At 37.2% G+C, this 27,400-nt stretch overlaps 2 protein-coding genes across 12 annotated transcripts in view; both read right to left on the bottom strand.

Annotated features, from left to right (window-relative positions):
• The window catches only part of LOC131779379 (intermembrane lipid transfer protein VPS13C), a 68,566-nt gene extending 67,696 nt beyond the window's left edge, over positions 1-870 (bottom strand). For 10 of the 11 annotated variants that reach the window (XM_066166036.1, XM_066166037.1, XM_066166038.1 and 7 more), the window contains exon 1: positions 353-433. Coding sequence is in view for 1 of the 11 variants with exons in the window: in XM_066166042.1 (XP_066022139.1) it covers positions 353-397 (45 nt within the window). In the remaining 10 variants the exon portion in view is untranslated. Of the gene's footprint in view, positions 1-352; positions 440-729 lie in introns of those variants that run through there. The other variant, XM_066166042.1, reaches the window with a different exon arrangement.
• Positions 871-4,605: 3,735 nt separating this feature from the next.
• On the bottom strand, positions 4,606-27,395 carry LOC136280572 (intermembrane lipid transfer protein VPS13A-like). The gene is made up of 36 exons (XM_066166048.1): positions 27,202-27,395; positions 27,049-27,092; positions 24,572-24,614; positions 24,130-24,225; positions 23,224-23,337; positions 22,674-22,744; positions 22,448-22,486; positions 22,003-22,062; positions 20,854-20,913; positions 20,369-20,449; positions 19,052-19,118; positions 18,700-18,773; positions 17,820-17,980; positions 17,407-17,493; positions 17,237-17,321; positions 17,080-17,142; positions 16,411-16,522; positions 16,198-16,295; positions 15,549-15,619; positions 14,926-15,003; positions 14,260-14,357; positions 13,241-13,350; positions 12,658-12,716; positions 12,334-12,418; positions 11,543-11,610; positions 10,962-11,043; positions 10,422-10,509; positions 9,819-9,936; positions 9,574-9,646; positions 7,813-7,878; positions 7,502-7,653; positions 7,138-7,225; positions 6,270-6,500; positions 5,676-5,821; positions 5,078-5,288; positions 4,606-4,657 (listed from the first exon to the last, which is right to left on the bottom strand). The coding sequence occupies exons 1-35, from the start codon at positions 27,299-27,301 to the stop codon at positions 5,207-5,209; spliced, it is 3,150 nt and encodes a 1,049-aa protein (XP_066022145.1). The 5' UTR covers positions 27,302-27,395; the 3' UTR covers positions 4,606-4,657; positions 5,078-5,206.
• Between the last annotated feature and the right edge of the window lie 5 nt (positions 27,396-27,400).

Raw genomic sequence — 27,400 nt, 5'->3', positions numbered from 1 at the left:
ATAACTTCTCCATGGCTCTGTTACTCATGGATATATCAAGATCCATCAAGAGCGCTTTTTGGTTGGGCGAGGCAAGACACATATCTCAAGATAAAAATAAAAATTTCAGTGAAACAAGTAAAGTGTTTGAAGCGCGGGAAAACATGCGTAACAAGACGTGGTTGATTTAAGTTTTGAAACTGATTCGTTGAGTTTTCTAGACAGTTCACAGAACGAAGTGAAACAAGCCCTAACAATCCTGTTTTACTCTCGACACATTCAAAAGTTGCTCTCGTAATTTTTCCTTCTGTTGTAAACTTTTAAAATATTCAGACCCATAAGAAGATCACTCCGATGAAATACTCAAACACACCTCTTCTATTTCAAAGTTAAGCGAAACTTTAACTTGTTTCGCCATAGCTCTTTTTCCTCTCTCCTAGCTCGCTGAAGGTTGGATTCCCTACGGGAAAAAAGAAGGAATATATTATATCTGAAAAATATTGTAACAAACAATTCCTGATCGGCCAAATTTCAAAATCATAAATTAAGGGGTAGCCGGACGCAAAACACATTTGGAAAAAGAAATATAAGAGAGTTTGAGGGGTTTACAACCAAAGTTTTCTAGTGTTGTCTATTTTCCTTTGCCGTGTTTTTAACCATCACATTTAGGCTCTTGAGGAAAAATCTTTCAGAAACCCCTTTTTCCTCCTTAGCCAACCGAAAAAAACAAGTCTAGAAAACGAAAAATACCCGGTTGTAGTTTCAGGTGGTATCTGGCACATTTCATCCATTTCCTCAGCTTCATCATCCTCTTCTCCTGTACCACTTCTCAAAACATCCAGTTGTGTTACGTCTGTGCGAGATGTGACTCCTTCACTGAGATTCTTCAACAAGATCCCTAGTATAGTTCTTATTTCATCTTCACCAGCGCGTAACTGTACAGAGACAGAACTCACACAGCTGTTGTTACAAGTGACATGTAAATATCCGGTAAAAGTCTGTAGTAATATCTAAACTCTCTAATTTTTGACGAAGCTATATGTAATTTAGACAAAGTTAGAACGAGGAAGATTCACACCAATCTGCTTCTAGGAAGATTCAGGGAGGTTTGCCCGGGCACTGCCATGTGCTTGTGCTCAGTTTACTTTGCTTCTTTTCTGGCTCTGTTTCCTTGCTCCCACCCTCCCCTTCCCTCGTATCCCCCCACACGGCAGTGGGTCGATTTTATGTTTAAAGATGTGTTGACTTACGCTAACTAACCGCACGTACTCTCCCAAAAAAACATTTTATCTTGAATTTCTGGTCATAAGAAATATGGGCAGCCACACTGTACTTTGATTTTCTTCCCACAATAAGTCTCGCCTAAAATCTCAATCTAGGTACCTTGATAAAAAAAGAACATTTTCTTTTGAAACATGGCGAGTTATCTAGCGGTCCAAGCTGATTTATTCAAAAGGCCACCATATGACTGAAGGGATGTCTACCGAGTTAAAGAATGTATATCGAGATTGAAATTATTGAATGGTGGGAATAAATTACGAAAAACAAACCATTCTGTTTGCAATTTGTACAATTGTTTATTCCCCTTTTAAGTGCTGTTCGTCAATAAACTAACCTTAACTACATGAAGCTTTCCCTTCACATCGATATCAGGCACATCGCGATACCAAGGAGACAAGTTTCGAGCCACATGAACTGTCACATTCACTGGTTCAAGGACCAGTTGGGTAGGTCCTATGGTTTCTCCATCAGTCATCACAGCTCTTATTGTACGAAGGAAAAAGGATTATTTCATCAGACACGAGTGTGGCACACATTTTTAACCTCTTCGCCTTCACCTAGCAGCAAACTTTCCGTTTATTTTTGGAGTTCTTTTTTCCGAGTGTGCCTATGTCATTCACTGCATAACATCATCTTTCACCAGGCTTAAAATTTACCATCCTCAGTTATATCATCGTGCAAAAGTATCTCAAATCGATTGCAGGAAATTTGTTACCGTGGATTTAGTTCCACGAGTCTCCTAGAGCTCAACCTGAGTGGCAGAGTATCTCAGGTACTAATCGGAAGGTCGTTGGTTCGTCTCCTTTGGGGAGCACTCGAAATTCATTTTGAAATATGGCTGAGTCATTCACTGAATAACATCATCTTTCACAATTTATTTCTTGATTGCATGGATTTACCAAGGCAACACGGAATCCTGGTAACGTGTAGTTGAGTTTACAGTTTTAAGGTCATGAATTTAAAAGGAAAACTAACACCACTGTCTTAACCAGTCAGTTAATTCTTTAACTAGACAACTAATTAGTGCAAACAACAAAAATACAAAGAAACTTGAGTAAATAATTTGTTCATACGCTTATTTGAGACAATTCCCAGGAGGAGTTTGCTATTATCTTGGACACCCCATACATGGGGTGCTTACACGCATTTCCTGAGAACACGAACTTTATTGAATTTAAGCCTGTCTCCTAATGTTTGGAATGCCTTAAACTAAATCTAAACAAAGCGGCCCAACGCCTGCGCAAATGCGAACACTGAAATGGCTATGAGGAGTGGCCTCTGGCTGAAGGTACACACAGCTGTAAAAGCCATTAAGTAAACCGTGTTTCAAAAGCGCTGGAATAAATGATGAATTCTATACCTCAACAGTTTTACAAAACTAAGTTCCACCACCATGTTGTCAATAACAACAGTATCACTTCCTTCAGGATCCTTCCCATTATGTGCAAGGTTGAAGGTGTTTGACACACTAAGTTGACCAAGATTTGCAACAATCGCATCGCGAGACGTCGAACTCACAGGGATGATAAGCAGAGGTGCTTGGATAGAAACTTTCATGCTTATTCTTGAGCTTTGGATTTGCAAACTCTGAATCTAAAAGTCAGAAAAACACATATTTATACCTAATCAAGGGCGTCAATCACACGGCTTGTTACGACGGCGTCACCCTTCAGTTACTAACAGTGAATACTGCTGTTAACCCTTTACTTCCGTGAGTGACCAAGATAGAGTTTCTCCTCACAAATCAGTACAATATCAAGCAGACAAGTGGTGAGAATAAAGAAAAATATCAATCAGGGGTATTATTACTTGATCTAACATCAAAATCTCTCAAACAACATCATAAGAATTGCATAGCACACAGTAAGGACAATTACTAATGAGATCTGGGAATGAAATGGGTAAAGATGTAAAGGTTTTAATAACGGCTAGTGACTCACTGTTGCACTAGCTGACTCAGTTGCAGTTTTTCTGGCATACTCCATGGCATCCTTTGCCCGCTGAAACTTGTTCAAAAAGTCCTGAAAAATACAGAGATTCGTATCTGAGCTTAAAATGATCTTATCCTCCGAAAGATGAAGTAATCATATTTACTCAAGCAAAATTAGCCGTACTACTTAGATGTAACTCCCACTCAGTAAAAATAATAAATGCCATTTCATTGCTCTTGGCCGAGGTGCACTAACAATCTGCACAATGAATAGCATTTCATTCAAATGGAATGCCGAAAATTTCCAAAAAAAAGTACAACACAAAATACTAAAGCTTTATTATTTAACTTCAATTTCTGCCACTGTAAAGAATCACAAATGCTAAATATATTGACGCTAATAAAGTTAACTGACCAGCAGCTTCATTACAAATTTGTTTAGGAAGATGACACGGATACAACCGATTGCCATGTCGAATTTCAGATCTACAGCTTCCATGTCTCTAAACTTGGTGCCGGCAGTTGCATCATTGAGTGCAATAACCTAAGAACATGAGGTATGGACTAAAATTAGAAAGTTTTACTCTTAACTCAAGTTAATAACAGCACTGGTTAAAACAGCAATAACAAGCATGAAAGACCTCTTATACATTGATTGTCGTACAACCAAAATCAAAGTTATCTCAATTAATGGCCAATCAGAAAAGAGCAAAGTATTACCACGAGCCAATGAGAACTCAGATCAAAACAAGCAAACTGCTACAGGCGCAAAAACCGTGAGGTATAAGGTTGAGAGTTGTTAATCACTTCACATGAGATTGGTTAAAGAATTAGCGCAAGGTTTCTTTATCAGTCTTAGAGGACACTTAAAGGAAATTTTCTCTGGTGGCAGTACAAAAGGTGCAGAACAACACTCAAACTAAATTGGTATATGACCTTGTGACATTGTTGTCACTCAGTTCCAAGTCTGAAATAAACATTCCTCATTTTGCACACCTGAAGGCTAAACAACTCCTCGTTCACGATGGATACTATCTTCGGATATACCGCCCCAGGAGTAGAATCCATCACTGACAAAGTTTTCATACTGAAATGAAACAAAGATACTTAGAGGACTTTTCGATTGAGTGTCGTAAAACCAAAACCAAAGCAACCACAACAGCCAATCATAGCCAGGAAAACTTCACAAGGAGCCAATAAGAACTCGAAGTAAAGACAAGCAAACCGCCTGCAACTAATTGTAGTTTTGAATCTAATTAGTTGAAGAAGTGGCGCGAGTTTCTGGACCAATCAAACCAAAGCAATCCTGGATTATTTTCGACACTCAACTGAAAATTTCTCTATCAAACGATAATTTTTAGATCTGGAAAGTTTGGGTGATTTTGATCACGATCAGACAACTAAGTCATACATACCTGGCCGTAACGTCTGTTCTGCTGTCTCTAACAGCACAGCCAGCGGATAACTCTTTGTGTGAAGAAAAATATTGAACTCGTCAAACATAAAGTACATAAGGTAAACTCAAGAGTGACTGAAAAGATTACTTTTAATACAAATTCAAGACGGATTAAAACTAACATAATTGCTCATTTGCTTCCTTCAAAAAAGTATTGCACAAAAGCCCAACATATCGTATCATAGCTTGCAGTGCAACGTCCTATTGGCCGACTGGCCATGTTCGATTTAGGGTTAGAGTGGACGGAGGGGGAAGGGGGCGTGAAAGGTGTAGTTCTTATTGCCCCACCCTCTCCCCTCTAAAAATTGTTTTTGGAGGGGAGGCATATTCATTTATGCACCACTAAATTACGGTTTTTGAGCCAACTCAAATGCAAACAACCCTTAGCTTTCTGTAACACCGTATTAAAAGACAACTAAATAATCCCTCACCTCCAATAAATACATGTGTCAAATCACCCTCAACAGATGTCACTGTAACATCGATTCCTCCCAGTTTAGCAGTCACCTCAATCTGTATTTCATCTTTACCATCTTTCTTCGTTTTGCCTTTTGGCGCAACTAGCTCAGACGTTTTATTTCATCTTGAACTTTCGTTTTTGTACTGTCAGCAGACACAAGTGGCAGAGCTGATGTCCCTTCACTAGCAAAAGAAAGAAAAAACGTTCCTTCAATTGACGATTAGTGGAATGAGAGTTGTCACACAGAGATATAGATATGTCTATCAGAATAATGCTTTGCAGCTGAAAAGCTGAATTGCGTGTATACAGAAGGGGTGTGATAAATAAATAGATAAACATTTAAAACGTTATTTACAGATTATATCTGTCAGTCTGTTGTAAAATGCTCATTAAAATTTACTTGTCAGGACTGGATATAAACTCCAACCGAAGACGGAAAAAGGTGTTCCTTTTCCAAAAGCCAAAGATCTCATTTTAATACAAATGTCTCTAACTAAGAGGATGTAAAAGGCTTAAGGGCAAAACAGAGTAGACCTGAGCCGTTCTAAAGCAAGATTAAATTACAGCACCTAGGTGGCAGTATTTTGGTTGAAACATCGATGATGTTAAGAAGAGCTTCTTGGTGCAGTTTTACTTGTAGTGAAGAAAATTCCACAGCGACGGACTGCTTAGTGGACTTAAATGTTGAGCTGTACTCCGGGTGGTCTGATTCCACCTTAATTTGACATCAAAAGCAGTAAGTAACCTCTTTAACACTAACAACAGTACACATATCCTCCTCACTGTTCTCTGTATATTTCCTAAGATCCTGACAAGGAGAATCTGTTTAACAATCAAGAGCTTCTCGAATTGGTAATCAATCCCTCTTTATCTTGTGCTTGATCATTTGCCGACAACCTCATATCAATCTTTAAAATGCCACGAATTTCCAGGCTTACTATGGCTTGTCAAAAGCCCACATCATTAGAGACCCAGTATGCATTAAGCGCCTCCGTTTTTGTAATAATTTTCACGAGAGCGAGAATTGTATTGTTTTCCCGAAGCCTGTGGTATAATCAACATCGAGTAAATGGCCACCGATAGCCAATGCCGCACGTAATGCACACTGGTCAAAACTGGGTCTTTAATACACGTAGTACACCTCACAAGATAAGGTCTTTTACCATAACAAATTTAACTGAGAGCAGCTCTGCACCAACAGGCGTCTGCACAAGATAAAGAGGACCTCCTCCAGTTCCATGGATCATCTCCGCTACGGCCAGAGAAGACAAGGAAGCACTCGCTGAGAGATCCCAAGGATGCATGACAATATCGGTACCCAGGCCTTTGGCATGCAGCACAAGACAAGGCGTCAATTTCCCTCCACTATCCACAGTGCTAAAGTCAACGACTATCTGTAACACAATATACAAAGTTCAAGATCAGTTGGTTTAATTGGGTGCTGTTATCCTAAAGGAGGACAAAATCCAACAGTCTTCATTCAAATTCGACTTAGAATCGGCAGACGAATAACTTCACCATGGCTCTGTTACATGTGGACATATCAATATCCATCGAGAGCGCTTTACGGTTGGGTAAGGGAAGACAAATATATCAAGGAAAAAAAAATAAGAATTCCAGTTGAAAACAAGCAAACTGTCTCAAGCGCGGGAAAAAATGCGTAACAAAGACGAGGTTGATTTTAGTTTTGTAACTGATTGGTCGAGTTTATGGACCAATCACAGAATGAATTGAAACAACCCCAAAGAATCCTGTATCAGTGGCGAATCCAGACCTTGAGCTAAATGGGGGGGGGGAGGTTTTTTTTTTGTCGCTCGCCCTGCCGGCTTTTCTCTTTTTTTTCCCCAAACTAAGGGGGGGAGGGGAGAAACTGGACCCCCCCCGGGCCCTCCCCTAGATCCGCCACTGTGTGTTACTCTTTACACAGTCGAAAATTGCTCTCATAATTTTCCTTCTGCTGTAAACTTTCAAGAAATTCAGACCCATAGGTAGAATAAGTAGATTACTGGAATGAAAAATACTCAAACACACCTCTTCAATCTCAAACTTAAGAGAAACTTTAACTTGTTTAGCCATAGCCTCTTTTTCTTCACTTTTAGCTCCTTCAAGGTTGGTTTCTCTACGGGAAAAAAAAGGAAAATATTATACCTGAAAAATATTGTAATAACAATTCCTGATCGGCCAAATTTCGAAATTACAAATTAAGGGATAGCCGGACTTCGGCAAAACACATTGGGAAATGATATATTAGAGAGTCTGTGGGGTTAACACCCAAAGTCTATGCCGCATTTTTAACCATCAAATTTAGGGCTCTTGAGGAACAAATATTTCAGAAAACACTCCCCTTTTTACCTCTTAGCCAACCTAAAAAAAAGTGTATAGAACTAAACGATACCCGGTTAGTGTTTCAGATGGCGTCTGGAACATTTCATCCATTTCCTCAGCTTCTTCATCTTGTTCTCCTGTAGCACCTTCCAAAACACCCAATTGTGTTACGTCACCACCAGTCCTTGCAGTTGTATACCGGCGATTTTCACAAGGAACATCCTTAAACAAGAAAAAGTGAATGTTGTATTAGGATTCGGCATAAGTAGTTAAAAGTGTGTTTTGAAGGAATTTCCGCCAAATCATCTTGGGTCGTTTTTTATCAAAGCAGTAGTAGTAGTTGAAAAACGACCACTATGTATTTAGTAATTTCTAATATACCATTGGTTTTTTATCCGTTTGGTCCAAAGCTATTTCACCTCCTGGTATTGGGATACTGGTAGCAAGCTGAAACCGAAAAGACAACAAAAGAGTTGGAGAAAATTGTTTTCCGATTATACCAGTCTCACATGAGAATATCAGGGTTGTTCTGTGCTGTTCTTGTTGCTATTTTAATGTCACAAAGCCGTAAGCGAGACTACAATGTTGAAAGTAATAACGCACCCTGGTGAAATAAAGTCGTTGTGGTTATGGTTGTCGTTATCATGTATTATCACATGCGGGGCAAAATTACTGAGTGCTGATTGGCTGAAACAAAGGACATGATTACTTGATGCTGATTGAGCCATTTTGCTATTTGCGTCAACGATTTAATGATTGAAATTTAATCAAATGATGCCGTGTAATGTTGTTAACTGTATTTTGAAAATAAAATGTTCATTGAATCTATTGGTCAATGACGTTTGTTTTGAAATATGTGGAAGCATTGAAAGGGCTTCATCGCGCAGACATCGTGCTTGAATGCAATTCCCTCAAAAATTTTTCCCTTCATGAGATAAACAAGTTTCGCAACTCGGGCAATTTTGGGAAAACTTTGAAAATGCGCGTGAAATTAATCCTTAATTGTCCTCGGGCCCATGCGATTATATATACAAAGCCTCCAGGTGGCAGTAATTTAAAACGCAATGGTTTGTACGTTTTCATGTAGCAAACCATTTAAAATATAATTGCCCTCACGCATTGGATGTTGTCCTTGAGTAGCATAGTGTTTTAAAGTCAGACGTGTAAATCAGTTGAGGCCAGGTATGCTACGATAATTTAGTTTTCCGAGCTTTCGCCAATCTACGGCATCATCAGAGAATGTAGATGGAATCTTTGAAGTGAAGAGTATATCGGGCCAGGTGTAAGGCTAGATAATAGGGGTTCAGCAGACAACAGGACAGGACAATGACAGGTATGTAAATGCGGTAGAAATATTTAGAACAAAAGGTCTAGGCAGAAAATAAGTATAGTCAGGGTAAATAATATAGCCAGAATAAAAGGTCTTTGAATTAATAATTCATATATAATTAATAATTGCCCTGTTTTGTGTGGATATGACAGCCATAATAAATATATCCATTATTTAAGAATGTGATTGTGTGATTGGGTTCCAAAGTGATGGGAAGTGGTTGGGAGGGGAGAGTCAGGAAATAATGTCCTTGGAAAGGAAACCCATTTTTACAAAAATGCAAAGGTCTGAAGAAAAATGTTCTTTGTTATGATAGTGGGACGAAGAAAAGTCCCCCACGCGATTTGAACCTCAGACTTTCCCGCTGACCCCTTAACGTTAAGCTTTTTCAAGCGCCCCAGTTTACTCGTTGCCAATATTGACAAGGGGAAGAGGGCATATGTTTTAAAAGTACTTATATATTTCTATTACAGTATCATTGTTGAATCAAACAGTGAGGCCATGCTTATAAGGGAAATGATCACCCACCACAGAAGCCCTTGATTGTTGAACAAATTCTCCATTAAAGTAGCATAGGCAATGTATACAGAACAGTATGAAGAATACGAATACCGATCTTAGAGTTCAAAGGGTAAAATAGTGGTAGAGCCTGAGACCGCGAGTTCTGAAGGTCTTCGGATCGATTCCTTGTGGGAATCAAAATTTGTCTTATATCCATGTTCATAACAAATGAACGACACCTTTCTTTATCTAACAACCAAGCTAAAAGCTAGATACTAAGGTCTACTCCTTATTAAGCTATTCCACCACACCTTAATAACCTGAAGAAGCTTCTCATCAGAGGCATGGACTTTCACAGTTGGAAGGGTTCCAGAGAGTGTGATCCTGTTTCAGAAATAGCAGTCAAACATACATTCACGAGGAACATGAGTAGTTCGCTCGGCGCACATCAAACATATCTGCATCTCAAACACACCGATTCAACGATCAGCGGTCACCAAAGCCGATCTTAGGAAAGAAAATACAAGGAGAAGAACCAGAATAACACAATTCTTACTGTGCAAGCCTGATATCGTCAGGATTTAGTGCTTTCTGAAGCTTCATGTCAATTCCCATCGGATCTAGAATATGCATCTTAGAGTTGACCTGCTTCTTTGCGGCCTGCCAGTCTTCATCTGTCACAAAAAATAAAATAAAATGGCTTTTCATCAAAAGTCCATACTCGTTAACGTTCTATACCCTAAGAGTTTGCATCTAATTTCTTCTTACAGCATCACACCAGAATCAAACAATCAAACAGTAAGGTCACGAGAATAGAGGAAATGATCACCAACTTAAGAAGTAGCTTGTTGTTAAACAAATTCTCCTCGTCAGCACCTTACGATATACAAAGAGAACAGTACGGAGAATACGCCTAATGATGTTAGGGTATAAAAGGGTTCCTGCATGGAGCAAGTTTGAAGAACATTCAATGTTAGATAGTCTCGTCTGTACCTGTGTGACCAAGTATATCTGGCATGCAGGCAATTAATATTCCTGCAATATCCACTTTTTAAAAGCTGTTTTCACTCTGTTTCCTAAAAAACGTTACAAAAAAGTTCTGCTGGACGGGATACACTGCCAAGTGCACAGAATTTTGTGCAGACCCAGTCACCATTACCTGCTTTTGCGATGAGAATTTGAAGGTCTTCCAGTTTAAAATCAAACTTATCGTAACACTTCGATTCCAACTCCTCCACGCTTAGATCCTAGTAAAAATAATCAAGCCAATTAAATGTGTGACATCAGAAGTAGCATCTGGACATTTCTGAAGTGAAAGTCTTAATTTCAATGACTCTTTGCCATCAATGGTACAGTAAAGGGGTATGCAAATCTACCAATCTGCGTTTTTCCCTTTTCCCTTTGTTTCCATGCCTCTCCAAAACATCCTGAGTGTAAATATGATGCATATTTTAGTTGTTGTTGTTTTTTAAGGTAAATTCCACAAATCTGCAAATTGATTTGACCCTCTCTTAATGGTGCATTTTTACAATCTACATTTCATATGATAGCATCTCCTTATAATACAATAATTATTCTTTGAACCTGATACAAAGCCAAAGTTTTTCAGTGGAATAGTGAAGGCGAGTCACAAATTTTAATAATCTTTGACAACATTTTATAAATAAAAGTGGTCCAAAAATTATCTGATTAGAATCACCTTTGTGGATACAACCCTCTCTTGCTCTGGATCACTGGTGATCTTCACATGTCCAAGATCAATGACAAGCACATTGCTTGACCTGTTAATAAAGTGTAATTTTAAAATGGTCACTAAATCCACGTTACGTTGAAAGCAATATGGGAACAATGTAGGATTACCATAGGAACAATATAGGGCCACTAAAGGAACACTATAAAACCCCTATCAGCCAATATAGAACCAATGTAGCATCATCAGCAGTAGAGAATACACCTAAATGTTTGTAATTAGAAACCGAGAGTTCAAAATGTCATTTCATCAATAAACAGTTTGTAAGTTTGATAGACCAGAAAACTAAGCTTGGAATGGCTGGTGGTCCATACATGTCGGCATATTATTCCAGTGGAGGGGAGGAGGAATCCTATACTTATATATACTTACTGTATGTCATACTAACATTTGAAGGATAACGTGACTGTTGTATCAGTACATTCACCTTATCCTAAAAAGGTTGGGGATCACATAACCATAAAACCACAAGTTGCAAAGTACTTCGCATCCACTTCCGAGTGAATGCACCCCACAAGCCAACAACTTACTTCTTAAAGGTGCCTTCCTCTGGTATAATGATAAATGGAGACTTCACATCCACATTCACATCTGTTATCTGCAAAAAGTATAGTTGATCATAAATTTTTCAGTTTAACTTGCACAACAAGAATCAAGTGAACATAAGAAAACCAAACCATATTGACCTAAGAAGGTAATTTGGTATTATCTTCGCTCTGACGAAGGACTAGCGCTCGAAACGTTAACTTTGAAACTCTTAACGATGGCCAATTTACGTTATCAACTCAGTTGATAATACCAATTTACCTTGCTATACCCTCTCACCGACGCAGTACCACAGCTTCTTTAGAAACTTAGCCCCTATATTGACCAAGAGTATACACAGTCTTTAACACTTTGAACAAAATTCAACATGGTCACATCAAAAGAACACTTTTCAAGACCATACATGGCTGAGTCACGAGTTATACTTGTCTCTGAGGAGACTTAGTGTGCCCCTGTACCTCTGAAGGCTTTCTGTTACCCAAAGCCTGGATCCATTCTCCTGGTTGGATAGAATACTCTGAGAGTTCACTGTCTAGCCTATGATTATAACACCATGGAGGACAACAGAGCTTTAGCGCAGACCTGCACTCATTAATATGCTACAGATCTCCCATGGACGTCATGAGGGTGGGACGGAGAAAAAATTCCCTCTAAGGATTATATCTTTGTTACTTATGACTGACGTCTGCGGTAACAATTCACTAGTATCTGTTTTCTCGTTCAATCCTTAGGTAGGAAGGAATTTTTGTGGTAAACAAAAACAGAAAAATATTACCTTGTGGTGTTCAATTGCATAATACAGACTTGCTTTGGATACTGACTTCAGATCTTCTAGTCTTGAGTATGCCTCGGCTGACAACCTGAAATGAAACATCAAATCTCCTTACTTCTCATAACTATTTAAACACTACAAACAGAGGATTTGTGTATTAAGTGTGACATCAAGATATCTTGAATGGGTCTGCTACATATGAATATTTTTCTTACTCTAAGCATAGATTTCTATTGAACAATCATGTAATTTCAAGTCATTGTTGAAGAGCAAATGTAAAACAAATCTACAAAAATTTTACCTATTAAACAACAGTATAGCACTTACTCCTGGAGATGGACATCTTTTGGAGGTTTAAAGAAAGTGACAATATGATCCACTGTGTTCTGCAAATAAAATTGAAAACGCAAAAAAATATTTAACATCTACTTCTACAAAAGGAAAGAGCCATAATATGTCTACTTATGATGAAGATATTCTTTCAAAACCGTTCTGGCTATACATTTGCTAATGTGCTGTCAAAGAGAATTTGTTTAACAATCAAGAGCCTCTTTAATCAGTGATCACTTTCTTTATTCTCTTGACCACAATGTTTGATTCAGAGGTGATCCTGAAAGGAGAAACTAGATCTTAATCACTCATTGGGGTCAAAGGCTTAAGCCAACACAGATTTTGAAAAAAATCTGATTTTTAACCACTAGGCTTCTTTTCATAGGCATCAGGTGTAATTATTAACTGAAGCTTACTTATGCAATGCTCTACCTCACTGCACAGCACAGTCCTTTTTCCACAAGACAGAATCATACACCATTGCGATGGTGTTTGCTGGCTTAAGGTCACAGAACTCCATCTGCAAACTAGGTTTTCAAGTTTTGGGGGTACGTATACTCTAAAATATTTTGCTACTTACGGCATCATACACAACTTTAACAGGTTGAGATTTCACTGTAACTCTCTGGTCACACTTCCCGTCCAATGGGTTGGTCTCAAACGATGCAGTAAAAAGAGCAAGTTGGCTTGCTATCCAAGATATAAAAGATAACATCCATGTTTGTTGCAACAACCTGGTTGCTTACAATAGATAAAGATAATGCCATACTGCTTATAATTAAGGCAGATAATTCTGACTACACTCACACGTGACATTCAGTTTGAAAAGTTTATTCAGGATGAGTCAGTCAGTCTTCTAGTATACCCATCCTGATACAATCTTAACATGTGCACCCTGGAACTTGGGGTTCTACAAAAAGAACCTGTGCTATGCCAGATCGAAAAAAGCACTAAAGAACCTCTCTTTAGATGTGGCCAAAAAATGTGTGAAAACGTATTCTTCATCTAATTAAGCAGTACAATACCCTGAGGAAATGGGTAAGCTAACCTGGTTGCGCAACTAATCACAAAGAAAAATCAATGATTGTAATGATATTTTAGTTGGAAAACCAAAATTACAACAAATACAAAAAGGAAAGTGGTCAAACATAAGACTGACTGATCTAGAATGACATAATTTTCCCGCGAAATACTTTAATAATCCGAAACTTCCATGATGCCACACAAACCTCTTCAACGTGCCGACAGAATGTTAATTTCTAATTAATTCGTTCCCATGTCACTCAAACGTCAGAAATTACATTCATCTAAGATTAGAAACACAACTTGTTTGTTCAGTAATATTAGGTTTTCCGTTAAAAGTAAAAGTGAACACAATACTATAAACAGTAAAGAGTAGATATAACCTTTCTTGTTTAGTGATCAAAATACTAAGTCTTTTCCAAACATAATTTACAATCCTTATATAAAGACCAAAAGAAAAAATGAATAAAAAAAATTATTTCTCAGATTATCCTAGGGACTGCATTAAGAGATTATATTGGAAAGGTCACCTTGTTAACATTAAAAATGTTTACTGCAACATGTAAAGTGATGTACCTAGTTTATCATTTTGAGAGGTTATCATGAGTGGCATTTTTCCATCTACAGCATTAGCTGAACCGAACATCTTCATCTGCTCAACCTTTGCTGACAGCCTAAACAAGAAATTCATCATTAGGAGAGACCTGCCACGCATTTTCACCATCATTAATATCCTTAGAACTCCCATTAATCAATTTAGAATCATATCCTAATCCTACGTTTCTGTAGTTGTACCTCCTTTTAACTTTTCTCTGTGGGGACCCTTGAGCGACCTTATAAGCTATGCTGCACTAGGGAGGCCTTACAAGGTTAGGACAGCTGTCTAAGGCTGCAAACTTGATGACTTACTTTTTCACCTTTTCTGATAGTTAAGATCAAGTCACCTTGGGTAATCTCCCATCAAAGCAAGCTTTAGAAATAAAAAATTCAAATTTATGCACTCTGGCCCAATAGGTCTGATGTTAAAAATTCTCATGAAAAAAAAAATAAATAAAAAATAAAAAAAATGTGAAAGTGAAAATTTTTCCTGTAACTGTACCATGAATCATAGAGGTTTGGAAAAAACCTTTCAAATCCTTAGAATGCAAATTAATTGCCTTATGAATTCCTATTTGACATTTTTTGGTTTCTCACTGCTGTCAAGACAAAATCATCCCTAGATGTTGAATATGTTCAACTTACTTGATTGCTTGTGCTGATGGTCTTTGGGAGAGCTCAGCAGAAAGATCCTGGAAACTCAGTTTGGCAACAGCAACTGACCTAAATGGGAGACAGGTCCCTCATCATATTCTAGCTTCATGTTAGCTTGGGAAAACTCCCCATAAAGATCTAAACATTTTCCAAAGTAACCTACAAATTATGGAGGAGTGATAGTTTGCATAATGTTTGAGATATTCTTCTACCATAGGAAATACAAAATAAAAAAACTCACAGAAGCTATCATCAGTCCTTTGAAATGGGATTGCATTGAGAGATTTCAATTGAGTGTTAACAGTAATCTAAGACTGCTTAAACAATGCTTTACTATGCTGTGTGATTGGTAAAAAAAAACTCATTCCATCCTGTCAACCAATTAGATACAAAGCTAAGACCAAACTTATCACTACTTTCCCCAGGTTTCTCACATGTTAAGTCATTTCACCTTGGGTTAAAATATATACAACATTTTATTGTATTAGCTTTATGATAAAAAATAACCATGATGGCAAAAGCAACTCATATTTTCATGGCTACATCAGTTCTGATAAAATCAAATCAATTTTCTAGTAAGTTTGCCCTAAGAAACAGTTTTATTCAACACTCACTTGGCAGCTGCATCATCTCTTAAAGCCACACTAATCTGCTTCAAAATCACCTCAACTTTATTTTCCACATACTGCAGAATAATCCAGGTAAAAACCAAAAATACTGCTAGATAATAATACAATCAGGATGCTTTAAGTGCTCACAGTTATAGGGGTGACAGCATTTTTCGATGAGTAAAATAAAGTCAAAGAGACAATAAGCATCAAAGTTAGTTGAAACGTTGTGTCACTTTGAAAAATTCTTTTAATGTGTAGAAAAACACTACTGTTTGGTCTAACTCTAAATTCTTAACAAAAATCCCCTCCCCAATTCAATGTTGCCAGTTGTACAGGGCCCCACGTAGCTAAAAGATACTGGAAGCAAGATAAGACATTGTTTTGGGGGAAAGGAGCAAATAGGTTAACAAAGACAAGACAAAGGAAATAACAATGAAGAAATGGGAGATTGAAAGTGTCACTGTGTCAATAACTTTGTGGGCAGTTGGAGCTACTGTATATTTTTTGGGCCAAACAAACAGTAGAGACAACAGAATTGGCTATTTTTTTTTCTTCAAAGGCAAATATAAGTCAAAATATATAAGTTAAATTGCTACCGTTTTTGTAAGATTTTAAGGAATTTAAGTAACAATGTTTTTTACTAAGCAAGTACCTCCTTGGGGAATACTGTTATGGTTTCTCCTTCACTGTAACCAATGGCACTGTACAACTTCTCCAGTTCTTCTTTTTTCTGATCTTCAGTTAAAATTTCTGTTTAGATAAGGGTGATCAAGCTATTTTCATTTAAATTGCTAATCCATGCAGGCATGAGATTCAGCACTCTGTGGTATATACTTATATGATGATCTTGAGATAAAAGCCTTACCTGATTCATCCTCCTCCTTCTTGCTTTTTTTTTTGCCCCAGAACCTAGAAAACAAACTGCCACTCTTCTTCTCTTCCACTTTCTTCTTCTTTTTCCTTAATGCTGCAGCTTCCTATGATGCAAAACTTAAAGTGAACTCCTATATTTTTGAGAAAAGGCCAAGTGGCTCTTTTTATCTACTGTTTCCAGGTCAAGTTGAAATTTGGAACATTGGCTTCTGTATGGAGAGGAAAACTGGAGGTCCTGGATAAAAACCTGTGGAGTAATGACTAAAAAACAATAAAAAGCTAAGCCCACAGGTGATCCAAGGTTTGGGAATTGCACCCAGGTCACTGCAGTACAAGACAAACCCTCTAACCACTGCTCCATCCTGGCTTACTCTCACACTTGCTCTTACTATGCCTCTACCCACCTAAGAGTATGACTGTGTATTGGCAAACTATTAAAGAGACAGGGAGGGGGGGGGGGCACTGCAAAGGACAAGCATCCCATTTGATGGGAGAAGGAATATGCCATGTTGCTTCATGCTTCATATAAGGAAACCAACTGAATGCACAAGCTCTCTAGATGAGAGCCCTTTAGCTCGCCTGCTGTAGACAAAAAGACCAGCAACTCAAACTGTTACAGAAATGATAAAACAAGGCAAAAATTGCTGAAATCAACACAAACCTCATAAGCAGCCTGGCGTCGACAAATGGTGATATTCAACACATCCAACTTGCTCTCAAGTGCCTGAAGATTAATGATTTTATGACAGATTAAGCATGCAATAATAACATGCCGAGGTGGAAAGTTGCTATCTATGTCATGTAAATCATTGACCTACCTCTAGATCTTTTGACAATGATTCAGAAGCTTTGTCTCCCAGTAACTTTTTCTTGTACAAATTTTTGTATTCCCTGCAGAGATCCCTGAAGAAAGAAGGAAAGGCATGAAATCAACTTTTCATTTACCAGAAGGATAGACTATTTCTGGTCAGTTATTTGACAGTGATACCTATGTTCCTTCATGTGTGTCCAAGACCAGTTTCTTAATCTCCTCCTAACATCTTCCTCAAGAATGCTTGTAATGGCATAACTCCACCTGTTTCCAGGAGGAAATGTAGATAATGTTCCCAAAGTAAATGTAGACTGCAATTAACACCATCACAATTACATGTAATTATGGACCAAAGGTATACTGTAACAAGAGAAGTAAAACTTGGAAAAGCTTCCAACTTAAACTCAAATTCAATGACACGAAAATACCAGCTCTTTTGTTTCAACCAAAAGGAGTAGAAATGTAATGCTAACTCAAGACCTTCACAGCATAAAAGATGACATCAAATTCCTACACCCAAGTTTGTAGACAAGTCAAGGCTGACAATATTTCAGGTAGTAACAAAAATAACAGATGTGAGATGAAATTACCATTGTGCAGCATGTCCATGGAGAGGGACATTTGGTTTGTACTTTCTAAACACAGAATTTGTGGTCATTCTGTCAAAGGATTCCAGCAACTCAATCATATCATGGTACTGCTGTCTCATCAAAACTAGAGATATCTCTTCCAAGACCAAGCTTAGGAAAATCTGCATAAACGATGTGGAAATGAAAATATTAAATTCTTCGTGAGGCTGAATGTAATTTAACTGAGGTAAAACCAAGCCATTGTAGTAGTTTCAATGTTGTGATGAACAGGACTCTGAGAGATTTGCTGGATGCATTGATACATACACTCTCTTACCTTGCTTTCCCACTATGTTACCTTTTTCCTTACCTCTCACATTTTGCTTACAGATAATCATTCCACTCACCAGTGGGTAAGTGTTGTACTGACAGGTGTGTGGGAGCAGACTGTGCCTCAGTTGCCATGGTGACCCTTTTTAGCAACCAAGGAGACTGCTGTCATCATCTGTCAGTACATGTAGTTTCATGAACAAAACCCTCTAAAACTATAGTAATTTAAGTATTTATTTTGAGTATTTTAACCAATTACCCCCTATGCAACTGATCAATCAATTAATCAGTTGATTGGTTGACTTTCAAGAGCAATCACATGGCCCCCTAGACAAGATTTTGATATATGGCTTTCAGTAGTTAAAAAGAAATCCCTCAACTGACCAGTGGACCATTCAATTATCAGCCTAATGATCGATCAATCAACTGACTGCATGATTAATTTTCAAGAACTATTTCCTAATCCAAAATAGCAAGATTTTGGCTTTTATAAGGAGGATTTATGTTAAAATTTCTTTGCCAAACATCACTCCTGTTAGGTGAAGCAATCAGCATGAGTCCAAACACATACCTTTGGGATACTCAAATCAGAACCTGGCTTGATATTCATCTTCACTTTAGTGGTGGCTGAGATTGGCTGTAAGACTTAACAACAAGAAAATAGTGAATAATTGTATTTTCCTTGGTTGTTGTTGTTGATCATGTGTCAGATTACTCAGGTGAGATTAATGCTTAAAACATTAGTGCTAGCTACTCTGAGTTTAAATACTTTGGTTTTTAAATGGAGTTGTTCCAGAATCATGCAGTTGTACAACATAAAAACTTCTGAGTGAGTAAAGGTAAGTAAAAACATATCAGCACTGATACGCAATGATGCCAACAAATCCCTAGGAATTGAGACATAGTACACAAAATATACTCACTGTATTTAAAATCAGGAGGAGAGAAATGTTGTTTCGTTCTGATTGCTATCCCACCCTTGGCTTGATTCTGTAAAAAACAGAAAAATTGTCATCGCCATTTCATTTACTATTATACCAACTGTTACAGCGTTTGCAAATTGTCTTTGAATTTATCATAAAATACATAGAGTTCTGTAAGTTGAGATCTGAACTTAATTGTGTTCATCTCACTTGAAGTTGCCTCGAAAAAGTGCTCCATATTAAAATTAGGGACATTTAAGCCACTTAACAAAGAAAGAGAAGTTGTTGAGACAACAGGAATTTAAATGTCAATTAATTAAATTAATTAAATGTCATTAACCTCTTAACCTTCAATATCCACTCACTATCCAGCAAACAGGTAATGAGGATACTCAATGTATCAGGTAGAAGTTGTTACCTTGATCTAACACCAAAGTCTTGTAACTTATTTACAAGGAAATGTGCAGCAGCTAGTAGAGTGAATTAACAATCAGATCTTGGGAGTTAAAGGGTTAACAAAAAGGGAAGAACCTCACCATCCATGGTGTTCCTTATATAGAGTAACTACATGTTAAACTGTGTCAGTCATCTCCATCATGATAAAGTAAGGCTTAATTGTTGTTGTAAATAAGTTGGAGTGTATTGAGAATAAGAGGCAAGAATACTAGTTTTGTGAAAGGATGCAGGGACTCATTGTTTCAAGTAAAAATAATACTGTGCTTTGTAAGTAAAAATACTGTGCTTTGACCTAGTAAACAACTACAATTCCTTTATGCAGCTATTTAGGGAGATTTTATGATCAAATCTTGGAAACTAAAGGGGTTCGACCATTATTTCTCATAATCATCAAAATAACTTAATGAAAAAACCTTGGTCATCAGAATTATCACAGGGTTTCTCGTGATGTCAAGAGCTAATGCAAAACACCACACACCACACACCACCCACTTTGGAATGAAACCAAAGTCCTAGGATTACACACACAAATCACACAACAACATTACCGCAGAAAAAATTAAGGATTGCAGTATGGACATCTATGATCAAGAATCATTGCTCAGAGTACTAAGACGGTACCCAATTAAAATAAAAATTCACCAAAACAGGTGAGCCAGACATGGTGGGACATCATAGGTCAAATTAGGTCACTCAAAAAATGTCACCCTCATCACCCTAGGGAATTAAGACTAGTAGGGTGAAGCTTAAAACTTGAAATCCACATTAGAAGTAACTGCATCAAAATCAGACAAACAATGACACTTTTTTATTTCAAACAGTGATACTTTATGATCCAGAAATCATTTGACGAGTAATTACCACCCAGTCCTCTTGCGTTGGCAGATTTCCAATATGATCTTTTGTATTCCAGTAAATGGCAAGACTGTCAAGTTTGACAAGCTAACAAACAAGCCAGAAAAAATAAGAAAGAGTGTTGTTGTGTGTTGCAGTCTGAAAAATAAATCATGATGCATGCAATGAAGAGATGGCAAATATAGGAAAGAGAAGGATGGTTGTGAGAGATGGGAAATAAGGAGGAAAGGTAAAAACAAGTGTGCTATCCCAGGTGAACCCCAAGAGGTCCATGGGATGTATGAAATTCCACACTGGTTGATTGTGCCACACTTGCATCTCTTGCGGTAAATATTTCCTTATATTTTATCATTTTTGGCACCATTTACAGACAATGTGTCCTCAAGTTCCACCTCCCGACTACCAATACTTGTTTTTCCATGCGACCACTACTCAACCCTTATACAAATAACATTTTTCCAAATATATTTTCAGACCTATCTGTATCTCACCTTGTGTACAATTTTTACTTTTTTACCAACAATTGAAGGTTTCCAATGTTCATCTGTGGACTAAAACAGAGAGTGATCATCACTAGATGAGCCTTAACACTATTTGACAGAACCTACTGGCACGAAACAGCTATACAGAGGATCAATTTTTCAAAATATTCATTATCAAATGTATCAAGGATGGGTATAAATTCATCAGCAACATATTCATTGACTTGGACAAAAGATAGTAGCAGAAGCCAAGATAGCATAATTTGAAAAAAATATATCCTTTGTAACCCTAACAATAGCAGTGCCATCACACCAGAGGAGAGAAGGGTCTAAAATGTTTCAAGGTAACATCATTTTTCAACCCCTTGTTTGCTAGATGAAAAATACTCTTTGATCAATTACACTTTTCCTGAAACTTTCTGGATGACCTCTTTAGCTAATACAGGTTTACTCCTTAATACACAGGTTCCCCAACAAGCTGTTAGGACTTAGTGAAAGGTGACCCTGACTGCTTTATAGAGGTGTACAATTAAAAGAGGTAAAAATTACAGTGGTTCACACAGTGACCACCTACAGTATACCTGTGCCACTTAATACAGGTTCCACTGTTAATATAGCTATCATTACATACACTCCTATAGCCCCTCTCTCTTATATGCATCCCTTGAACCTTTGACCCTTAGAGTTACTAGCATCTAATTTCTCCTTACAATATCACCCAAAGTCATGAGAATAAAGGAAATGATAAAAAACAAGAGATACCCTTGATTGTTACACAAATTCTCTACGGCGGCACCTTAGGATACCTTTAGAGAACAGTATGGAGAATATATACCCTGATGTTAGAGTGTAAAGGGTTAATAAAATAATGCCCTCTCCTTCCATATTAAACTTCAAGTCTCAGTTACTCCACAAGGCCCCACAACCTTCCCCAATACTGAATAAAAAAAAATATTTTTACAGAGTGTTCATTAAACTGAGACAGAAGTTGAAATGAAAATAATGGCTGGCATTGTGACCACCATTCAACAGGGTTGTTGTTGTTGCTCTCCAATAAACCCCCACCTCTTGGAGGCCTGTGGTCTAGAAACTGCTGAAATCAATAACCTTCCCCCATTACTAGGAGACTCATCAGAGGATTTAGGGTACTGCTCTCACCTCAGCTGACAAATTCTCCAATGTCACACCAATTGAGAATGGTGCAGAAGGGTTAGTAACCTGACACAAACAGGAGCAATGAACATGGACATTATAACTATAATTAACACCAAAGGGTGAATACATCAAGAATTAATGATTATCATAAGAAAAGCAATCTTTCTGTGTCATGCCCGCTCTATCATCAAGTGCTAAACTTGCAATTTCAACCATATGCAAGACCCCTTAGGAAAAATGTGCAATGTTTCAGGTTGTAAAAATGTCATGCCTCAAGTCGTGATTGGAGGAATTCAATCCAATTAAATTCATTTTGTCTGCTTCTGTTTGATGTCAGTTAAAAGTGACAATGCAACTTTAGTTCAAAAACTGTCCTGAACTATCAGCCAAAACTTCCACTGAAGCATAAGAATCAAATTGATGTTTACCTGAATGTAGAAATACTTACAGAGTCTTCATATCGTATGTGAATATTGCGAACAAAGACCTGGAGAGGAAAGAAAAATTAACCATCTTTAAGTCAAAAAGACATCAAAATGACAATCATTCTGAATAAACATTTTTTTATTTTTTATTATTTTTTTTCACTTAAATGGAATATGATGTTTTGCCAGTGTTGAGTCAAGCAGGCAACTGGAACTGATTGCTACATGTGGATTTCTCATCAAACTCACCTGAAGGTTTTTGACAATCTGCATGGCTAGCTTCTCTACAAAACTGTCTGACTTTTCATCTTTTTGCAGCCCTGCATAATAATCGATAAAAAAGAATCATTTTTCACCTCAATTACAGACTAATTCCCATTAATGACTAATAGTCATTGACAGAGACAGTCAATCAAAGCCATCTGCAGTAATTTGTGTGACAATGTTATAATATCCAACACTATGCAGGGCTCTTGGCCAAGTTTTCTTTTGAAGTCATCTTCTGGCAACCTAACATTATAAAAAACTAAACCTCTGACAATGTGCCTCATGGTTGAAGTAAGTGGCATAGCTAGCATTCATTTTTGGAGACTCAAACAAAAACTTTTTCTAGATGTCACAGCTACCAAAACAGTAGCAGTTTGAAGCACAGAGGCAGATGTATAGGTAGATTGATGGTCAGATGATGAGACAAACAAAAGTAAAAGATTATCAACCTGAAAGAGACCTGACAACAAACAAGTGGGCAATTTTTTTAGAGACCCTAACCACAAAAAACAGATAGATTATTAGGGTATACCATTCTCCTTTTTCTTTTCCACTTCAATCTGCCAAGTGAGCTCCACTGCTTCCAGCTGTCTTTGCTTTCTCTCCTGTTTGGCTTTTTCCTCTTTCTCAGCATTGTACTTAACATCTGCAGGAGCAACAAACACATTACTCATTTACAGTGTCAATTCTCTGGGCATAACTCTAATGTCCAGAGAGGTAGGTACAGGCATTACTGGAGAGTCCATGACACACAGATCTTTTCTTGACATAGACAGCCAAAAGATAATGGTTTGTTTCCATGGTACCTATTACTCAATTGATGACTGTAGCATTCAGTTGAAAAATGTATGCTAAAAATTTGACTTATCCTTTAAGATTGCCACAAACCAAAAAGGCTGGTGTACCACACTATCTACTAACAGATTTAGTGACACTCAAAAACACTGTAAGTGTTGGGCCAAATGTGAAAAGAATTAACTTGAGGAAAATTATCATGATAAGTGATAGTGATAACAGTGGTCGATATCATGAAGATTAGGTTAATAACAATGATGATGAAGGTAGTGATAATGATAATGACAAAGATAAATACAAAGACAAAAACAAAGACAAGGACAATGGCAACAGCAATGGCAGTAGCAATGATAATGATAAGGAAAAGACAAAGGCATAGAAAAAAGCAAAGGCATAGCCAATGGCAATGGCAATGGCAATGATGACAAGTCAAGATAATGACAAGTCAAAGGCACAGACAAAAGTAAAGGCATTGGCAAAGGCAATGATTATGGCAAAGGTGATGGCAATGATCCTGATTATGAACATCAACATGAACATGATTGTTTTTTTGGTAGCAACAATGATTATAGCACCCTGCGACTACCACTAAAATACCAGACAAATGTGTCAACAGCATTTCTTCAGTGAAAACAGTTCTCACCAGCACTTGGTCTGACAAGTAAGTAAAGTCCATCTACTTGAGCAACAACAGGTTCTGAGTACAAATTCTTCCAGGGTATCTTCAGCACCAGTTTACCTGTGTGAAAAGAACAAGTACATACTGTAACACACATACACATACACACAAAATAAAAAAAAATCTGAAATCCACTCTTCCAAATGGCATTAACTCTTTAACCCAAGGCTGACTAGCACTTAATTTCTCATTAAATTATTGCTGCTGAATTAAACATCAGGCTAATGAGAATTACAGAAATGATCACATTTTGAAAAGCTGTTGATTTTTTACAAAATTCTCTTTATCATTACCATTGATGAGAAATGTATATAGAACAGTAAGGAGAGTATGCATGCTAATGTTAGGGTGTATAAAAACAATTAATCAACTGTTAAAGGACGACTACTTCATTCTACTTTCCTACCTAAATGACCACGTAGAACTTTAACTGGCAAGGCAAGGTCATCCTGGTAACAAAAGAAATCCACTGTTAAATAACCCACATCATATTTTTCATTTACATCTTCACACTGAACAAAAATGCAAGGTTCTTATTAAGTCCTAGCTGCCAGTTAATAATCAGCTACCTCAATTCCTGAACAGCCTCCTTTTCATAAGAATTAATACCATGTGTAAGTTGTGAACAGAAAACAATAAGTAAAGGTAATAAAAGGATTTAAAGGGACATTTGTTGTACACAAGCACAAGTAAATGTTTCAACTAAAAAATTGCACAAGCCTGTAGGGTAAGTGAAATATGTAGTCTTTCAAGTGCTTATTACACAAAATTGCAAAAGAAATCATGTAATTACTTGTTAATAATGTACATGGAAAAATATCACAGAAATTAAATCAAGACAGACAAAATTTTGAAAGTGTGCGCACTTGTTTTCAGCCACTCAGAATTAAGAGCGTAATTTTTTCATGTCCACTATTAAAAACATGAAAACAAGTCACCGCACAGACAACTCTCTTTTTAAATTTTCTTGTGAGTTAAACACTCTTCCAATCTCTACCTTATTAATGTTTATACCAAGCCAACCAACCACCAAATTGCTTTTGCATATACCTCCAAAAGAATGCATAATATAGCATTTCAGACCTTCTAAATTTCAAAAATAACATGTTGTGGAAGAAGGAAGAAGCTCTTGAATTGTCAGCCAACTACTCATTGCAGCTGAACATCTACTCCCTAACTTAATGAGACCCTGCAGATGATTCAGTCATTAATAATTATTATTTTAATAATTATAATGGCCTTCTGGGGTAGGCATCTTTTTGCCATTCCCTGTCACCTTCTCCTAAGGTCCACACTAACTCTAAATCAATCAATGCCAGTTGAATAAACAATCGCAAGCTTATAAGGTTAACTTGCACCATAAGACACCTGCACTGTAGTCTAGCCTTTACTATTTCGTGACAAGATTTTTCCTTGGCTTGTTTGAAAGTAGCTTGGTTGATCGACTAAGTAGATGAGTTTGTTTATGGGTGAGACTCAATATAAACAGCACAGGGATAGCAACATTTTCCCAGTTATGGTTGATCTGCCTCTGGTTTGCCTGTAATTGGATTTTGTTCCTGCTAAGAGCAAATACAAGTAAATTACTTGTACCAATAAATATTCCAAATTGTTGCATCAGGTGACATTTTTAAGTCAGAGAAACTGTTACTCATAATGGGCTGGACAAGCAAGTTGCTTTGGACAAGCAACAATAACTAATGGCAATAACTACTAAAAATTATATATCATCATCATTGTTATTATAATTACTGTTTTGTGTTCCACAAATTTATAACAGTGTAAAATAATCATGACATTTAAAAAATGCGAAAAAATTACAGTTAAGGTTAATTCTACCAAAGAGAAAATTAACACTCATAGTTTTGATAAAGATGAAAACATTATGATTATGTCTAATAGTTATAACAATGTCCAGGAGAAAAGGTGAGACCTTAATTATTTTTGTCTCTGAGGTTTTCACACTCCAGTGGTACTGCACTCCAAACTTTCAGAGCTAAACAGATGAAATAACAGTCACCAGGGGTGGTATTAAGATTAATTTGAATTTCTCACAAAGATGCACCCAAATACATTTTACTCAGAACAGAATTTCCTTCCAGAAACAATGCTTTATTTTTGTCCGAAGCAACAATGCATAATTAAACAAGATACCCCATTGGACCAGTTTAAAACCACCGGATAGAATCAGAGCTGACAGTTCATTTACTGACATCACAATAGCAGCTTTCATAGATAATGGTTAGCCAATTTGCAATTCTGTTGATTAATAATTAAATCTTGAGATCGATGTGTTAGAATTTTTTTGTTCATTTCTTCTTGCATACAATGTTCTTTCGTAGTGAGAAAAATGAACATTTACAAAATTTAAGCAATTACAATTTGAAATTTGTTATCAGCTAATTACTTGTTATCAGGTCAAAATAAAAAAGATGCGGTTTTTGGACACGCGACAATTAAACACTCTGTTATGAATCCGTTACCTATCGGCTACACTTGAGAGATTTTCCTTAAGTGCAATTGCGGTTGCTTTCGACGATCGCAAAAAACCAAGATAACAGATACACAGGTTATCTTTACTCAAACTAACAAGTCTGAATAAACTGACAAACCTAAACAGGTCTCGATAATATTTTATTAACACCGCAACTCATATGAAGTTTCTAGAAAAATATCAAGATAATCGTCGTTCGCTAGCAATATCAAAAATGGCGCCACAGTACAGTTCGGAGACAAAACAAAAATCCACAAACTCCTAATTACCCAGTCGTAGTAACTTACGATTTCACTCAAAATGCCAGAGCTTTGGTGCAATTTTAGGCAAAACCGGAAATGCTGTAGGCACAAGACTTAAACAAAACATAAGGCAAAACTATAACTTACTAAGGCGCTTTCCTTGAGAATCAAATTTTCCAGTTGGACATCTCCTGCAGACGTAAACAAGCCATTGTTTTCAGAAAATGTGGTTGTCGAAGGTTTGAATAGAAATCAAAGTGCAAAGAACTTGCAAAGCAATGGAAATCCAGCTACAAGTACCTCCCCAGATCCCAAGCCTCAACTGGGAAGTATCGAGATTCTCCAAGTACTGGCCGGCGAACTTGTTCAAAAGATCGACAACATACGACTCGAACACCATGATTCTTATATGAACTAATTCATTTTCGGCACAAAATAGGGACTAACTATGACTTAATTTGGTATCACACGGTCAGGCCATCGCTTTCGATTAAGACCC

This window comes from Pocillopora verrucosa, chromosome 4 (assembly GCF_036669915.1).
Source record: "Pocillopora verrucosa isolate sample1 chromosome 4, ASM3666991v2, whole genome shotgun sequence".
In the NCBI taxonomy this organism is placed as follows: Eukaryota; Metazoa; Cnidaria; class Anthozoa; order Scleractinia; family Pocilloporidae; genus Pocillopora; species Pocillopora verrucosa.
The sequence above is the reverse complement of the archived record's forward strand: the minus strand, read 5'-3'. Positions and strand labels throughout refer to the sequence as shown.

Coding starts and splice junctions, on each gene's coding strand:
- LOC136280572 (XM_066166048.1), bottom strand. CDS start 27,301: ATGGTGTTCGAGTCGTATGTTGTCGATCTTTTGAACAAGTTCGCCGGC. Junction 24,226..24,571: donor AGTTCTACGTGGTCATTTAG/GTAGGAAAGTAG, acceptor CTTTTCACACAG/GTAAACTGGTGCTGAAGATA. Junction 22,487..22,673: donor AGATTGTCAAAAACCTTCAG/GTGAGTTTGATG, acceptor TTTCCTCTCCAG/GTCTTTGTTCGCAATATTCA.